This window comes from Fukomys damarensis, unplaced genomic scaffold (genome assembly GCF_012274545.1).
Source record: "Fukomys damarensis isolate Sample0158 unplaced genomic scaffold, DMR_v1.0_HiC HiC_scaffold_24, whole genome shotgun sequence".
Classification (NCBI taxonomy): Eukaryota; Metazoa; Chordata; class Mammalia; order Rodentia; family Bathyergidae; genus Fukomys; species Fukomys damarensis.
The window spans coordinates 57,479,317-57,498,214 of NW_022900936.1; the positions used below are offsets into that span (position 1 = coordinate 57,479,317).

Sequence of the window (18,898 nt, forward strand, 5' to 3'; positions counted from 1 at the left end):
AAATGAATAAATAAATAAATAAATATAAAATAATAAAACAAAGAGAAGAAAAAATAAACTTTCAAGTAAGTATGGCTGTAAATTTTGTGTTAGGATTCCTCTATAATGCTTGTTCAATAAATATATATTATTTCTAAATTTCTTTGGAAGTAGTGCTGTATTTTCTTCATCACACCACCATTCTGAAACAGGACAGTATAAGTCTTCATGTCTGTAAGGGTTGCATATGTTTCATCTTCATTCACCCCTGATATCCTACAAGCTTTGCAAGGATGGAGAATGTGGTTTTCTTGAATACTGTCATATCCCTACTACCTAGCTAGCACTGGCCCTGCACAGAATATCCCATAAGTATTTGTTACATTAATAAAATAGTTATAATTAAATCAAAACTATGTCTATTTATTACACATCTGCTACTGTCCCAGATGGGGGGGGATCAGAAGATGTACATTAGACCCCCAAAATTCACAGGAGTTACATTTCTAGAGTACCCATGAATTGTAAAAACCACAAATTTCAGATATGATCAGAAAAATGCTTATAAATGCCTATTTTAATACTAATTATGCTATATCTGCCACAATTATGTAATTTAATAAAACACTATATATAGTACTGTAGAAATTCCATTTAATAAAATAATGTACAGTAAAATGTACAGGTAGTTTAATCTCCTGGAGTGTTTTAAAATTGTTCTGGTCCTTAGGTTCAATGCCAGAAACCTTAGAAGGTTCAGGGTGTTTTTGTGGCATCTTGGGGATCTTAGGGCTTTAAGAACAAAACCAGGAACAATGAAGATAGCTACACACAGCACAGCAAGCTGTTACGATGCAGGAACGCTGCTTCATCTGCTGGAGATGGGTTACAGGGATCAGCCAATCAGTGGCAAAGATAACAGGATAACTCTCAGATTAGCTACTTGCAACTCCCTCCCCCCACCGCCCACACACAAAAACATTGCAGAGGATATTTGTGGTTTCTGCAAAACTGGGGGTTTCCTGGAACAATTATTAGTTAGGTTCTAAAGAAAAATGCTGGAAGGATTTAGGCCACAAATTCTGAACCACAACTCTGCAAATGTATGTTGTATATATGACCCTTTCCTAGAGAACTATATGATCTAATTGCAAGATAAAACAAACAAATATGACACAACAAGAAAACAAGTTTAAAATATAAGGTGTACAACTGGAGTTTAGAAACAAGGAGAGAGTATGGAATGTGAGTATAAAGGTCAAGGAAGGGTGTGGAATTAGGCTGTGCTTTGAATGACAGCTCCACTCAGAAGAAATCATTGCAGGTAGAGGAGATAGCAAAGGTAAAAGCAAAGATGTGAAAAGAGAAAGCAGAGTGTGCCTCGGCCTGAATGGCAAGTGTCGGAGGTCTGGGTAGGGTGAGGGAAGATGCAGAAAATAAGAGAGAATTAAAGCAGGACCGGGTGGGGCCTCCCCACCTTCTGAGAGGAGAACAACACCACAGCCTGCACCTCGCTTTGAGGCACAAGAAGGGGAAGTAAAAAGAGGAGATGGGCGGTGTGTCCTTGGTGATATATGGTTCCAATACCTTCTGAGACTGGTGGACTGACAAGGCTGTGGGAACAGGGACGGGCAAGCCTGCTGCTCCTAGGACCATGTCAGCTAGGACTACAACAAACACAGGGCAAGGAACATTTCCTGGCACCCTGAACTATCTACTTTGGCGGGGTAAATTGGGGCAAAAAGGGGAGGGAAATCACGGAGTACAGGGGGTGAGCAAGACGCCTCCCAATGGTGGCCTGATCCTAAACCAGCTCCTGATATCATCCCCTTATCTGTTTTGTAGCTTGAGGGTGGTTCAATGTTGTTGGATGTTGAGGCCCATGGTGTGCTCCTGAAGGACTCTGCAGTAGACTATGAAAAGGAAAATAAGCACACACAGAATGAGGAGGATGCCCAAAAACATCCAAATGGAATGGTGATTTATAATGAATGGGTTGAATTGGTTTAGTAAGTCCAGTACTGCTCGAGCAGCCTCATCAGGCGTGAGACTCTGTACTTGAGGGTGTTGTACATCAATAATTTGTTGACAGAGATGGGCAAGGTCAAGACTTACGTTAGTGCTATGAAAAATTCCCATCAGATGTGCTGCCACCTGGTCCCAAGGCCACTTGGAATTGTTATATGATAGGGCAATAACACACATGTTTATATTCAGCATGGCATTGTAAGCCCTGCCAAAACTGTAGGGCCTTGACCCGATTTTCACTCTAGGTATTGTCTCCTCCAAGGCCAGAATCTGTTCTTTTAAGACTTGGAGACCCTGGTCATAATACCAGGGTCCAGAGAGGTTAGAAGGAACCATAAGAAAGGATGGTCTGTACAACACCATTGTAGAGTTGTTTGCATACAATGTAGTAAGACACTTAGTCAAATTACAGGAGGGCAGGAGAAGCTACATGTGCCAGCAGAATGGTTAGTAATGCTAATATTACGATTTATTAGGATAAAAGGAGAATGCACACGTGGTAGCATAATGAACTGTTGCACCTACATAACAGATGTCTTGCAGGCCATGACTGGACTGCTTTATGGGATACAAGCACCCAAGAACCTCCACAGATCCCTCTGTCTATATATGCAGTTTATTAATAAAGTTGGGTTAGGGTAAGATCCTGAAAAATTGTAAATACTATGTGACCAGTCTATAAACTCCACCCGTTGCAACGTAGTAACTTTTGAAGAGTCCGTGTAACAATCTTCCCATCATATAAAAATAGGATTTGTAAGACCGCATGAAGCATTATGCCAAGGCCCCAAGGGGCAGGGAAGAAGCACTGTAACACAGAAGCATCTCAGCAAGAGTTTGGCCAGTGCTAGTTTGAATAAGTGCAGACTTAGACATCTGCATTATGGACAAGCGGAAGGTACTAGGCCCAAAGCACATAAGCAGGCTGGGGGACATGCCTAGAAAGGAATAGTTGGACAAACTTGGAGCTATACCACGGAAGCCATGGCCTCCCAGAAGGTAGGGCACATTAGTGACAATCTAGTCTATGGTGGAGAAAGGGAGTAGGGAGGAGGAAGAGAGCATGGAGGAGGGGAAGGGCCGTCTTCAGGCTTGGCCCGCAGCAAGAAAGGAGGCAGCAGCAATGAGAAAGCAGGGCTGGAGGAAGTAGAGATAAGGGATGGAGAATCAGGTTGAGAAACAGGGGAGCACTACCCTACGGTGCAGCTGAAAAGACACTGGGGCAAGGGGCTGGCAGAGCAGGGAGGTATCTATCCAAGAAAGATTCTTTTCCAATCATTTTTAAAGAATTTCCTACACATTTGTTCCCACTCTAATCTTAACTTTCCTAAAAATAACAGTACTGGCTGTTCCTGATCCAGAACAACCTCAAAACCAGCCACCACTCTCACGACTGGAGCAAATCACACATCAGAGGAAGAGTATGGTCTGAAAAGCACAGGGCTCTCCATTGTGCAGGAACAGTTGTAATTATTTTCCATCTATCATTTGAAGCTGCCCTTCAGCCTCCCTTTATCATAATTCCACTTGATGCCAGCTAAGTGCAACATGGGTTTGCCCTCTATTCTTAGCTGTCCAAAAAGAAAAAGAGTTACAGTGGTCCAAAGTTCTGGGCAGAGCACAGTTTTAGAAGGCCAAGAATGGAGAAGAAACCAAGCCATCAGTGAGAGGTAAGCTGATACAGAGAAGGGAAATTAGAGAAGTTTGAAATCAGTCTTAAAATCTAATTTTTAACTGTTCTCCTTTTCTTTTTTCAGCTTGATGTGAGGACTGCTTTATTTCTTACCCTGTTGGTCAAATACTGTTGCATGTATAAGTGTTTAATCTCATCCCTCTTCATAATCTCTAGCTCCACATCAGTTGGCTCTGCTTTTTCAAATTCCATCTGAAGATCTGAACTGAATCTTGATGTTCCAGGAAACCTAAGTGAGGAATCTCGTGTTGTCAAATCACTATCCTTTCCACTTGAGACTTCAGACCCGACCTGTTCCACTTGGTTGGGCTTTTCAATCAGACGTTTCATCTTCTGTTGCTTAAACTTTATGAGGGTCTCCTCGTCATAATGAAACCTCTTTTCTGGCACTTCTTCTGGGTGTATCTGAGGGATCTGGGGGATGGGGATATGCTTGGATATGTGAAGGGTCTCCTGAATGTTCTTCACTTCTTGTACTAGGCACTGTATTTCTTCAACAACAGCCACTTTAAAGTCTCGAAGAGAGAGGATGCACTTGTTCATGTGGACTTTCTTTGTATAAACCTGGAAAAAAAAAGAAAGGAAGTAAAATGACAGGTTTTTCACAAATGACAGTTTGTTTCACAAAGGATAACATTTGTTCTTATTCCTTCACCAGCAGGCCTAGTAAAAATCTAGGATAAAAATGTATCTGATCATCTCTGTTCAGCACTAAATTACTCACTAACTTTTAGACTTCCCATTTAACCCCTTCATGATGGGAGGAAAGCCTGGATGTGATCCTTAGTATCTGTTTGTTTCTCATAATTTGTTCCCTTCATCTGGCTTATAGGACTGAGTTCTCTTTTGCTCTTTCTCCTCTCCCTAGGAGTCCTTTCTAGAGCTTTATGTTCAGGTGGGTATAGTACGTTCTACAATATTTCATGCTCTAATATTAATTAAGTATATTTCAGTGTAATGAAATTAAGTTTATTCAAGACACCACATGTGCCTGTCTTCTCTGGCATGACTAGAAATTTTAGGTTGGATGGGCTGGGGATATGCCTCAGTGGTACAGTGTTTGCTTAGTATGTATGAGGTCGTGGATTTGATCCCGAGTACCACAGAAAGAAAGAAATAAAAAGAGATGGGGGGGCAGGAAGGAAGGGAGGAAGGCAGGAGAGAGAGAAAGAGAGAAAGAAACATAAGGGAGAGAGAGAGAGAGAGAGAGTTAGTTTAGGGTAACTAATAAGTTGTGGTCATATGAAATCTAGAAACTGAGATATAAACATATAGGCAGTAGCTAGCTAGTTAGCAACTTTAAACAGTTAGCACATGTTATGGTTTGGGTCTAGATGTCCCCCAAAAGCCTCGTGGGGTCATAGGTGGCTGAATCTAGAGTGTGTGATGCTGGGATTAAGGGTGTGTGATTACTAAACCAGTATACTGATTGGTTTGGCACTGTCCTAATCTCAGTAGCCTGGATAAGATAAAAGGGGCAGAAAGATGCTGTTGAGGTCACTTGTTGCTTTGCCACAATGAACTGTTTCTCCTCTGCCAAGCCACTCTGCCTTGGAGCCAGCTGATTGTGGACTGAAACCTCTGTGAACTGTGAGCCAAATAAACTTTTCCTCCATTAACTTTGGGTGACAGCAATGGTATTTTGTCTCAACAATGAGAAAAGTAACTAAGACAGCATATTTTAAATAATGTAGTCATAACAACATTTATGTATGATGATGAATGGAACATAATGGGTAATTAAGAATTACCTTAACCAAACAGCTAGAAAAATGTCCAAGTGGTCACTAATAACATGTAAAATGTCCATTTTTACCGAAAGGATACAAATTATGAGCTATGAGAATTTGTGGAAATGAATTACCATGGGAGGATTCATGTTCTGCATATAACACCTTTGGTGAAGTAGAAAAAGAAACCCTTCCTACAGGATCCTTCATTTCCATTTGTCACAAAATTGTAAAATATTCAAATATACTATATATGTGGTATGACTGGCACCTTCTCCAGTTTCATGCCCTGAAATGGGCAACTGCATAAGACATTAGGCAACCAAGTATCAAATCCTCCTAAACACAATGGCTTAGATGCCTTCTAAACTTCAAATAGTGAATGAGGAATTAATAGGGCAAGAAAAAGAAACTTTAATAAGAAAAAAGAAAATGAAAAACTAGTATGCTTAGAAGAATGAAGAGAAATTCAGAAAACAGTATATTAATTAATTGGTGTTGAGTTTCCTACAAAAGGCTGAAAGTCCTGCAAAGAAAGACTTAACAACGACCTTTCTGCCTGAGTCCTTGGTTATTCACGGTAGCCAAATACTAAATCCAACATGGATTTAAGTTTCAGAAATTCAAAGTCCACAAAACAGTCTAATGTTTTCATTCAAGAAATGTTTCCAGCTATACAACTGATGTGAAGGCTAATGCTACCACATTAGCTGACAACAATGATGGCAAATCTCTTGTTCTCATTAAGACTATTTCCTCTGTCATGTAAAAAGGGCTTTCTAGATAGCTATGAATCTGTTCCAAGTCTAAATTTCTGTGATTGTATATCCTTACTGACCAGATAGAGAAATAAGTGGTTTTAGCAGAATTCAATTGAAAATGCAGAGTGTTTTCTCATTGTCGTGAAATCTGTAAGTAAATACCAAAGAGTCAAGGTGTCCTAGTTCCTCTTCCTTCTTGGCAGCATTTATTCTCATGTGCTCAGGTATCCTGTAGTCTGGGGCTGACTTTAGGTTGAAATCTCCCATACACACTTGGGCTTCTTTGATGGCTTGAATGTCTTTGGGATCTTCATAGTCATCATCAGGTTTACTTCTGTATCTATCAGAAAAATAGACAACCCAGTCATAAATTTAACAGTAAACTCTTAATTTTTATACTTTCATATATGTACAGTTTCAAATTTAGTCATGAAGCAAAAGCATAATTCTGAGTTTTTATAGGGCCTGAGCATTTTTAAATTAATGGTTAATATTAAAGTATCCCAAGAAGCAGAGACCCGCCATGCCATTGATAAGTGTGCACAGATCCTGGGAAGCAGCTGTGTAGACCAGAGTGGTGCATCTGCAGGCAGATTCCAGCCAGGGCCCTGCCCCAAACCGAGAGGCACGGGCACACCCACTCAAGCCAAAGGCCTGCCTAGAAAAGAGCTGCACAGGAACACAAGCTTCAGCCAAAGGCCCACCATACCAACTTCCCCAGCCAAGGGCCCTCCTCGAAAAGAACTACACAGACACACAAGCAACACCCAGAGACTCACCCAATACCATTGGTAAGTGTGTGGAGACCCCAGCCAGAAGTCTGTGCAGACAACAGGAACTGGGGTACACAGCCCCAGCCAAAAGCCCTCCCAACAGCTACACAGGGCCCCAGCAAGAGGCACACCTAGATACCATTCCAAGTGTGCATAGGTCCCAGCCAGAAGCCTGCCCAGATAACAGGTCAGCTCAGGAATCCAGTTTCTGGACCCAGAAATCAGTATACTGGTAAGCAGCAGAATAGGGCTACATGGTGGCTTGCTGAGAACTGAAGACCACTGGGTGAGCAAAAAGTCACTTCAACAAAGGAACGGTAGGCTGAATCTGTTGAAATGGGAAGACACATAAATAAGTCTCAAAACCAGACTTCCTGATCACTTAAGACAACCCCAAAGGGCAACAAGATGGAACAATCTGATATTAAACCACCTGGACTCCCTGAACTGGCAACTAAAGAGGACCTGAAAAAATAATCAGAAATAATCCAACAAAAAGAAGCCATGACAAGGATAAGTCAATACATATTAGTTATAACCATCAATCTTAATGGACTCAATTCACCAGTAAAAAGAAATAGACTAGCAGAATGGGTCAAGAAACAAGATCCAACAATGTGCTGCATAAAAGAAACACATTTAATTCAAAAAGAAACTTACAGACTGAAAATTAAAGGGTGGAAAACCATGACACAGGAATCCACAAAAAAACAGGAGTAGCTATCCTCTTTGCAGATTAAGTGGATTTCAAATCAATACTGATTAAGAGAGGCACAGAAAGACATTACATCCTTGTAAAGGGAACAATCAAAGAGGAAGAGATGACAATCATTAATGTATATGCACCAAACACTACTGTACCCAACTATATAAAACAAATACTAATGGACATGAAAAATTATATAAGCACTAATACAATAGTACTGGGGGACCTCATTCAATACCCCACTGTCACAAATAGATAGATTAACTGGACAAAAAATACACAAAGAAACAGTAGAACTCAATCAAACTCTTGAACAAATGAACTTAACAGATGTTTACAGAGCATTCCATCCACAAAATCAGAATACACATTATTTTCAGCTGCACATGGATCATTTTCCAAAATATACCACATACTTGATCACAGAAAATGTTTAAGTAAGTGCAAAAGAACTGACGTTATCCCCTGTATATTATCAGACCATAGTGAGATAAAATTGGAGATCAATAGCAAAAGAAACAGCAAAAATTTCACAAACACATGGAAATTAAACAACACACTTCTGAATAACCAATGTGTCACAGAGGAAATTAAAGAAGAAATCAGACAGTTTCTACAATGACAATACAACACACAGGAATCTATGAAGCACAATGAAAGCAGTCTTATGAGAGAAATTCATAGCAGTGAATATTCATTTAGTAAAACAGAGTAAGCTCAATTACACAACCTGATGCTGAACCTCAAACTTCTAGGAAAAGAAGAGCAGGGCCAACTCAAAGCTAATACAAGGGAGGAAATTATAAAGATCAGGGCAGAAATAAATGCAATGGAGACTAAGAGAATGATACAGAAAAATCAACAAAGCCAAGAGTCGGTTCTTCAAAAGAATAAACAAAACTGACAAATCTTATAAAAGAAAAAACGGAAAGAAAGGGCCCAAATCCATACAATGAGGAATGAAAAGGGTGAAATTACAATGGACCCAGCAGAAATTCAGAGGATAATCAATACCTACTTTGAAAAGCTATAGCCAATAAGAAAGAAAATACTGAAGAAATGGACAGATTCCTAGATACATATGAATTACCAAAGTTGAATACGGATGACTTAAAAATTCTAAACAACCCAATATCAATCAATGAAATTGAAAATGTAATTAAAAATTTACCTATTAGGAAAAGTCCAGGTCCTGATGGCTTCACTATTTAGAGAGGAACTATTGCCAATACTGTTTAAACTCTTCAATGAAATTGAAAGGGAAGCAATACTCCTGAATTCATTCTTGAAAACAAGCATCACTTTGATCCCCAAAACAGAGAAAGAACCAACTGAAAAAGTGAACTACAGGCCAATCTCACTAATGAACATAGATGAAAAAATCCTTAATAAGATACTGGCAAATAGAATGCAAAAGATCATCAAGAAAAAGATCATACACCCTGACCACGTGGGAATCATCCCAGGGATGCAGGAATGATTCAACATAAATAAATCAATAAATGTAATGCAGTATATTAATAGAGCCAAGAACCAAACCATATGATCATCTCAATAGATGCAGAAAAAGCATTCAACAAAATCCAACACACATTCATGATAAAAACAGTACAGAAAATTGATCTCTACCTCAATCTGATAAAAGCCATTTATGAAAAACCAACAACCAATATCCTACTAAATGCTCAAAACTGAAATCCTTCACACTGAAACAAGGAACAAGACAAGGACGTCCACAATCACCACTCTTGTTCAATAGTTTTGGAAACACTAGCCACAGTCATTAGACAAGAGAAAGAAATAAAAGGAATAAAAATAGGACATGAAGAAGTCAAACTATTGTTATTTGCAGATGACATGATACTCTATATAGAAGACCCCAAGTACTCGATCAAAATTCTTCTAGACTTAATAACAAAACTCAGTAAAATAGCTAGATACAAGGTCAACACACAAAAATCAGCAGCTTTTCTGAACACAAAAAGCAGACTCACTGAGACAGAAATGGGTCAAAGAAATTCTTTCACAATAGCATCCAAAAATGTAAATACTTAGGAATCAACTTAATAAAAGAAATCAAAGATCTCTACTCTGAAAACTACAGCACTCTAAAAAAAGAGATCAAAGAGGATATCAGAAAATGGAAAGACTTTCTTGCTCCTTGGTAGGAAGAATCAACATAGTGAAAATGGCCAAACTTCCAAAACTGCTATCTACATTCAGTGCAATCCCAACTAAAATCCCAGTAGCATACTTCACAGACCTTGAGAAAACAATCCAAAAATTCATTTGGAACCAGAAGAGACTTAGAATAACAAAAGCAATTCTAGGCAATAAAGACAGGGTATCCCCAATTTGAAACTATACTACAAAGCTACTGTGATAGGAACAGCATGGTATTGGCAAAGAAACAGACCTGAGGACAAGTGGAACAGATTAGAAGATGCAGAAACAACTCCAGACACACTCAGCCACCTCATCTTCCACAAAGGAGCCAAACACCCTCACTCAAAGAAAGATAGCATCTTTAATAAACAGTGCTGGAAAAACTGGGTTTCAACTTGCCAAAGATTAAAACTAGACCTATATCTCTCATCATGCACTAAACTAAAATTGATAGGGATTAAATATCTAAAATTAAAACAGAAACACTAAGCCATCTGGAAGATAGATTAGGTAGAACTCTTGAAGTCACTGGGGTAGGAAAAGATTTTACAAACAAAACTTCAGTTGCCCATGAGCTAGCACAATCAACAAGTGGGATGTCTTCTTACTAAAAAGCTTCTGCCCAGCAGAGAAACCACCAACAATATGAAGAAACAACCCACAATGTGGGAAAAAATTTTCACCAGCTGTTCCTCATACAAAAGTCTACCATCTACAATATATAAAGAACTTTAAAAGGTCAGACCTCCCAAATTTAAAGGCCCAATCAAAAAATGGGCATCTGAAATGAACAGAAATTTCTCAGACAAAGAAGTAGAAATAGCAAATAAACATGTGAAAAAATGTTGAACATCACTGGTCATTCGAAAGATGCAAATGAAAACAACGTTGAGATTTCACCTCACCCCAGAAGGAATGGCTGCTATGATGAAATCAACCAATAACTAATGCTGGTGGGGCTGTGGGGAAAGAGGAACCCTGCTCCACTGCTGGTGGAGTGTAGACTGGTGCAACCACTGTGGAAATCAATATGGAGATACCTCAAACAATGAGGATTGGAAGTCCCATTTGACCCAGCTATTCCCCTGCTGGGTATCTTCCCTAAAGAACTAAAGAATCATACCACAGTGATATATGTGCACCCATGTTCATAGCAGCACAATTCATGATAGCTAAGACTTGGAAGCAACTCAATTTCCCATCAAGGGGAGACTGGATAAAGAAAATGTGTTTTTTTAATATATAAAATGGAGTATCAATCAGCCATAAAGAATGAGAAACTAGAGATATTTATAGCTAAATGGATGCAATTGAGGACATATTCTTAAGTAAAATAAATAGGACACACATGTGTAAATACCAAATTGTTTCTCTAGTGTGAGAAACAAAGTGTAAATAAGGACTAAAAGGTATAACAGATTACATGAAATAGGAAGAAAAGTTACAAAGGGGAAGGGGAAGTGGGAGGAGTAGGGGAAAAGAAAGATGGGAATGGAATTAATACAAGAAAGAGGAAAAATGGTAAGAAAGTCTTTATAGATAGGGAGGGAGGGAGGGGTTGAAGGGAGGGCAGAGAATGGGGAAAAAATAAGAACCAAGATGGATTATAATAAAAAGGTGCAAATCTCCAATGATGAATGTCATTATATTGTATACCTTAAATGTACCAATAAAATTAATTTTTTTAAGTATCCCAAGAAAAACAATATATAGGGCCGGGGATTTAGCTCAGCGGTTCAGCGGCCTGCCTTGCAAGCACAAGGACCCGAGTTCAATCCCCAGTACCAAAAAAAAGAAAAGAAAAATAATATATATTTAAATAAATAAAACCAATCACTATATTGTATTGAAATAATCTTAATCACTGGCTTTCATTTACTTTTAGGCAATTCACACTAACATTGTCATTTATTCTCTTAATAGAAATTAAGGCTTGGAAAATTGGTGGTTTTAAAAATCATGGAAAAGTCAATCAAACTTTATTACATAAGTGATTCTCTCAAAATTTTCTAGAAAAATAACCTAGTTAAGATGATAGCATGAGCATATGTATTTGCCGCCCCCTCTGTCCCCAGAAGTAATAAATCCTTAGGCCAAAAATGGGATAGAAAACCCACAAGCAAACCAGTGAGCTTAGACATTTCCCAAAGATAGAAGATGAAATTATATTTCAGACCAAACCAGAGAAGACCAAATCCCACAAGACCCTTATGAGAAGGCTACAAAAGAATTGAATACGCTCTTGGTAGATCCCTAAGAGGCTCCAAGCATAAAAGGAGCCTCTGTGGAGAGTCCAATGGAACAACTGACATATCTGGCAAAATTAATTAAAGGGTTGAACAGGGGTGACTGAGGCCCCACCCCCCAACTTTCCACATATATAAGGCAGTAGCAACTTCTATACCAAGATTTATACCAAGACTAAAACTGAAGAATTGCTCTGTGCTCTGCTTGGGAAGTTCTAAGACATCTGTGAGAATGGGTACCATTCAATTGCAAGACCCTTAATTATGAGACTCCAACATTCCTGCCTAATTAAATGAAGTCTACCAGCCAATACGAACATGCACACATAGCTTCCAGTCAGCAATTTTCTTCAGAGGAAACCTTTTTTTAGGAAAACAAAATGCAAAATAGCAGAGGAAATCCATGCCATTTTTTTGTATTAATTGGTATTTATTTATGTAGAGCTGCACTAAAAGAAAGGATTATTATTTTTAGAGAGTGAAAGAGAGGGGAGAGACAGAGAGAAAGGTAAATCAAGAGAGAAGATAAAAGGAAAGGAGAGAAGAGAAGGAAAAGGAAAGAGAAATGAAGTATTTCTGCTTCTGGCCATGTGAGTAAATTAGGCGCTATAATTAATTATTTTCACATATAAACAACTAGAAAACTGAATTGAAATGTATGTAGCAACTATGTTCAGACATTAAATACAGGTAGGAGACACTGACAGTGAAATGGATTACAGTGTTGGGATAAAAAACAATTTCTTATCCCTTAAAAATCCCTCTGACTTTATTAGCAAAATGGAATTCTTAGACCTGAAACTCTAAGGATCATAGATGTTAAAACAGTCAGCTTACCTGTCTTCAATGCCTTCATTTGTTTTTATTTCTTTCAGTTTTTAATTTAAATAATAACAATGTCAATGAGAAGATTTGAAAAGGTGTATTTGGAGCTCACATATTAAAAGAATAAGGGTTTAGGTGAAAAAAAAAAAAAAACTCACAGATCTTCCCATTCTTTTTTCCGCTGCTGAATCTTAAGTTGAGCCCTTTCAGCTTTTAATATAAGTTTTCTGGTTTTCTCAATTTGATTTTCCACCATAATTTCACTTAGGGTTTTAGGTCGAAACTTACTCCCTTTGTCTATTATTGATTCTTCTTTTTTGTTAATACTCCCACCTGTACAGAAAATCAACACTTTTTTTAGTTTTTTTCAGACTAGAAAACAAAACATATTTTTTAATCTGCCACAGAAAAAAATCTATAGAATATGTTGAATTTTTTTAAAAAGTATTTATTGAATAACTATCATGAATTCAACCACATATAATGGGGTTATGTCCCAGTAAGCCTTTTTAAACTAAAAATTGTTAAGTTAAAAAAAGTATTTAATATATCTATCCTCCAGAACATCATAAAGTCTATTTTATTATGAGGTATTGAATCTTGTGTAATTTATTAAATTTAGCATTTAATGTGAAAAACTGAATGGTTGTATATACTTTCACATCAATGTGGAAAATTGTTAAAATTGTGGAAAAACTGTAATCAAACATTGGGTACTGTCTTTAACGTGGAATGCCAAAACAGAGAGATCTAAGTCACAATTATTACTTTAGGACCTTTATTAAAAAGTTGTTAAGATAAATCACATATTAAACAACTGAAGAATGAGTCGTAAGTACCATGCATTAACCAACTGCACCACTGGAGTGCCCAGAGAACAAGATATATAATGATGAGTCACTGACAGACATTGGGAGCTATGAAGGAGTATTTGCGGGGGACAAGCGAGAGGCCAGCGAGTCCTATTTGATGTGTGAAATTTGAAGTACATATACCAGTGGAAGTGGCCTGTAGCCAACTGAAAAACTAGTCATGAACACATAACCAAATCCATATTTTAGAATTATTGGCTTTATCAATTAGCAAGTATCTACTAGCATATTACTCTTTGTTGTCAAGCTACACAAAGATGTGCTTTAGATAACATGAAAAGACATGAGATAGCTATAAGGTTGTTAGTTCCTCATTCTTCATATTTCAAATATAGGGTAGAATGGAAAAAGAATGGTTTAACGTAGCCTGGGTGGTTATGAGAAGGCTTTACAACAAGTGTCATTTTAGCCAGATCCCCGAGAACTGGTAGAATTCAGGTCACTGCAGCAGAGGCCTTGAAGGGGAAGTGTCAGAAATAACTGGGTAGCAGTGAGTTGGTCAATAGGCTAAACAGGTGAGTTGGGTAGCATGACACAGTCTAGGGCTAGATTGTGGAAGGGTCAATGTACCGTGATAATGGCATTTAGGATTTTTCTTAAACACCACAAATCTCTCAACAAAGAGGAAGAACTCTGGTTAATGTCAGTACTATATCATGGGCAACAGTCCAGCTTAGTTCTGGCCAGGCTTGAGGACTCTTATTATTCTTGACTGAATTCTCCAAATCATTCCCAGAATTCGTACCCTCCTTCCTCATTTGAAGTCTCTCTCTCTTTAGATATACACCGGGGCGGTGGGGGAGGAGAAAGAAGGAAGGAAGGAAAGGGGTAAAGACAAGACCAAAAAAAAAAAAAAAGAAAGAAAAGAAACAGGTTCCTGGATGAGAAGTACTATTTTCACACCTATATTCTTAGCTCATCATTCTTGGAATGATGTTCATGTACACGTTCTTAGAAAGTAGTATGCAATGCAGTATTTTAGCCTCACATTCTGAAACAAGGCCCAGAAATCTGGAAGAACTATCCTACAATTATCATCTAGGGAAATTCTAGAATTGAGAAGGGTTGAAAGCAGAAAGTAAGAAAACTGTAGTACCCACACAGTATTCTCATCTTTAGCATCCAACAAAAAAAAAATCATGAAGTATTGGTTGGAGAAGTAGGACATCTCATTCTAAACCATATTGAGCAGTCCTAGGGATTATTTATTCCAGGGGAAACGATCATGAATGAAAGAGGGACAAGAAATTGAGCTCAAGCCTCCCAAAGACAAACTTTCTTCTATAAAAAGATATTCAGGTTTAATAAATCTTTATAAAAAGGGATTCGAAGCTTTCTCCTCTTTCAAACTACCTGTGTCTCTCAGACTATCTCTTCTTCCAGGTCCCTCTTTTTCAAGCCTGTCAAGTTTGCTTGGTCTTCTGTCTGACTGACTTATTTGTTTTAATTTAGAATACTTGGAGGGTTTCACCAGCCTGTAGGAGGATATCTTGTGGTCACTTTGTATAGCATGAACCACAATTATATCACTTTCCAGTGAATCACGAAATCTGAAAAAATAAAACAAGTATTTGCAATTATCACTGTTTTGATCGGTCCACGTGATTATTAAATATAACATAAGACCAAATTATACTATTTTTATAAACAATAGCAAAGAGCTGGGGATTTAGCTCAGTGGCACTGCACATGCCTCACAAGCACAAGGTCCTGATTTCAATTCCCAGTACAAAAATAATAATAATAATAATAATAACAGCATAATATTGAGGTAAATTAAAAATTTAACCATGCATTACCATTAGGATATGATTAAAGAGCAAGTAGATATTCTTATAATAAAAATACTAAACAAAAATAAAAATAAATAAAAATACTAAATAATTCATCAATAATCAATATAACACCATTGCTTGCTAATATGTAGAAACATGAAAATTCTGTAGGTAGACTGCAGTTTAATGGTAGACAGAGCTCATCAAACTCTGAGGAAATATAATCAACCTATTTTTTGTACTACATATAATAAGCTATTATATAAAACTGATATATATAGTCTTTATGTTACATGGAAACATATACATATAGAAATTCTATAAAAGTCTATGAACAAACAATGATGACTATATATATGTGTGAAGAATTCCTAAATTGAAAAGCAGAAAAATTATCTTTAACACTTATTTCCAGAGATTTAGGAAAGTTCAAGTCAGTAAAACATTTAAAACATTTTATTTTCTTAAATTACATATATATGTGTGTGTGTTCACATATGCGTGGCAATGTGCATTATTCTCTGTAGGAACTATGAAGGGAGAAGACATCGGGCAACCTGAATATAAGGGTATACCTTTCCGTTCCTACATTTTGTCCCTCAGCTTCCCATTTTAAAGCCATTTAATGAAAACCCTAACAATCAGATTCTATTTACCTCTATAAAAACATAAATTTAGAAATTCATGCTATTTTCTAGTTCTCTTTTCCCTTAACTCCAGACAGATTTTTAAATTTTTTTAATCTGTTAATTTAAGAGAATAAAATAAATTCATTCATTATACTGCTGCTATTGAAGTGGATAGTGGCTCATAATTAATGCCCCACACTTAATCTTAGAATTTAACTTAGTGTGTACATACTTATTATCTATAGTTTGCTTGCCTTCCATACTACTTTTCAGACTCAGTTTTTAATACTATTTTTCCTTTTAAATGATTTACTGCTTTTTATCTTTTTTCATAGCCTAACATCTTCCTCATCTCTTTAAAATTTATTCTCTTTACCTTTTACCATTGGAATTTTACTCTTTAAATTTAGCTTTCGAATGAGACCCAGAAGACATGGGTAGTTTTTTGTTTGTTTGTTTGTTTGTTTGTTTTTGGTACCGGGGATATTAGCTTTCGAATGAGACCCAGAAGACATGGGTAGTTTTTTGTTTGTTTGTTTGTTTGTTTGTTTGTTTTTGGTACCGGGGATCGAACTGAGGTCTTTGTGCCTGCGAGGCAGGCGGCAGAACCACGGAGCTAAATCCGCGGCCCTACGTGGGTAGTTTTGATCACACAAAATTAAAATCATTTACTATATATAATAAAAGACAAATACCTAAAGTATAGAGACTAAATCTAAAAATAAGGGGAACAATAAACAGAATCCAAAGAAAAATGACAAAAGAATCCAAACAGGTGGGGGGAGGGGTTGGCTCAGCAGTTCCACCACCTGCCTCACAAGCACTAGTGCAAGGGCCCAAGTCCCAAAAGAATAAAAACAGGTAATTTTAAAAGAGTAAAAACAAACAGACTATAAACATATGAAAAGAAATGCTAATCTCACCAATAATAAAAGAAATGTAAATTATTCATCCAGGAGTTATCCTGTTTAGCCTATTAGATGGAAGAAGGTGAAAATACTGGTAATACCCAGAATTATTTTTTGGCACTGTTTTATCTCCACTCCACATTCCAAGCAGATGGCTCGGTATTTATTTCCTTCTTATGTTCACTAGAGACATGTTGCTATCGTGGATGGAGGGTGAATGGGACAGGGAAGAAAAGCAGAGAATAAGAGTGTGGGAAGGAACATGTTTTCCTGACTAGGAGGACAGGCAAGTTGAATGAAAGAATTGTGAGTACTTGTTCCCCCCAGATAGCTGCAGGGCAGATGGCAAGGCCTGAAAGTGATGGCTGGGTTTGATCAAGCACACAGGGGCCTCTGTCTTCACCAGGATTAGACTACTCCCACAGAGCACACAGCCATAGAATCAAAGAACAGAAAGAAGTAAGGCTGGGACAATGAGCCTCAGTAGTATTGAGTTTTCTTTTTTGGTAGAAGCCCAGAGTGAAATTTAAGTTACTGTAAATAAATAATAGTCATTGCTTATATACCTTAAGTTTGTGGGTTAAAAGTCCTATCACACACACACACACACACACACACACACACACACATACACACACACATGAACACACACACATGTTGTGACTATTAAAGCTAATTATAGACTACTATGATGAGAGTTCTTTCTGAGAGTCAATAGAAACAGACCCAGAAATAACACTGAACTAGCAGTTCAAATATATTAAAAAAGTTATCATCTTCTATAAGTAGAGGAAGCATGGACATATTAAAATGACAAAATCCTCATCCATTACACTAGGAAGTCAATAAAAATGACTAGTAATAAAAAATATAAGAATATTCTAATGGGAGAAAAAGAATCAAGCTATATCATGCACAGGTACAAACTCCCTTTGATGAATGTAATCATTATGTATATTTAAATTACACCAATACAATTAATTTTTTTTAAAGAATATTCAGAGAGTATGACTGTAACCCCTAGAAGAAATGTTAAAAGTAATTTTTTTCAAAGTGTCTGATGTTTATGGGTTGAAAGATTCAATGCATATTTTTCAAACATTATTATCCCTACATAAATCCATAGATTCAAGGTAATTCCAATCAAAATCTTAGCAAGATTTTTGTGGAAAATGATAAATTGTTCTTAGGTAAAGAATTAATCAGTTTCAGAGATGAGGAACAAAGCTGAAAGATTTACAGTATTAGGTGTCCCGACATAATTTAGAGAGATAACAGAACAAGTATAAACAGAAAGGCCGACGAAGATGAAGTATAGTGAACAGTTCAGATACAGACCTATGCTTGATTTAGGAGAAAAGCATTATTGCTTTTTTTTTTTCTTTAATGGATATGTTTTATTAATGAGTCTTATACAAGAAACTTTTTTTTTAAACTGGGGATCAAACTTGGGACTTTGTGCTTGTGAGGGAGACACCAGAACCACTGAGCTGCCCTGCAAGGGACTTTTTAAAGACAATATATACTAACAGAAGAGCTGATACCTCTGCAAAGGGTCATTGAAAAAGTTGTGCAGTGATTTTTTTTCTCTCATTCAGTTTATTGGTACATTTTAGGTATACAGTACAGTTACTTTCATCATTGGGATCTTGTACACAAAAGCATTATTGCAAACTAGTGAGGAAAGTATGGTCTAATCCAGAAACGATACAAAGTCAATCGGCTATTGATAAAGGAACAAACAACAACTGGTCCCCATCTCACATGATCCACAAAAATTATTCAAGATGAATAATGGCAAGAAATA

General features: G+C 37.2%; 1 protein-coding gene across 5 annotated transcripts in view; it reads right to left on the reverse strand.

Moving 5' to 3' along the window:
- Cfap44 (cilia and flagella associated protein 44) overlaps positions 1–18,898 on the reverse strand; it is a 111,973-nt gene that overhangs the window by 18,079 nt on the left and 74,996 nt on the right. For all 5 annotated transcript variants that reach the window (XM_010630105.2, XM_010630101.2, XM_010630103.2 and 2 more), the window contains 4 exons: positions 15,133–15,329; positions 13,066–13,240; positions 6,354–6,531; positions 3,794–4,264 (listed from right to left, as the gene is read on the reverse strand). In XM_010630105.2, coding sequence (XP_010628407.1) covers positions 3,794–4,264; positions 6,354–6,531; positions 13,066–13,240; positions 15,133–15,329 — 1,021 coding nt within the window. The remainder of the gene's footprint in view (positions 1–3,793; positions 4,265–6,353; positions 6,532–13,065; positions 13,241–15,132; positions 15,330–18,898) is intronic.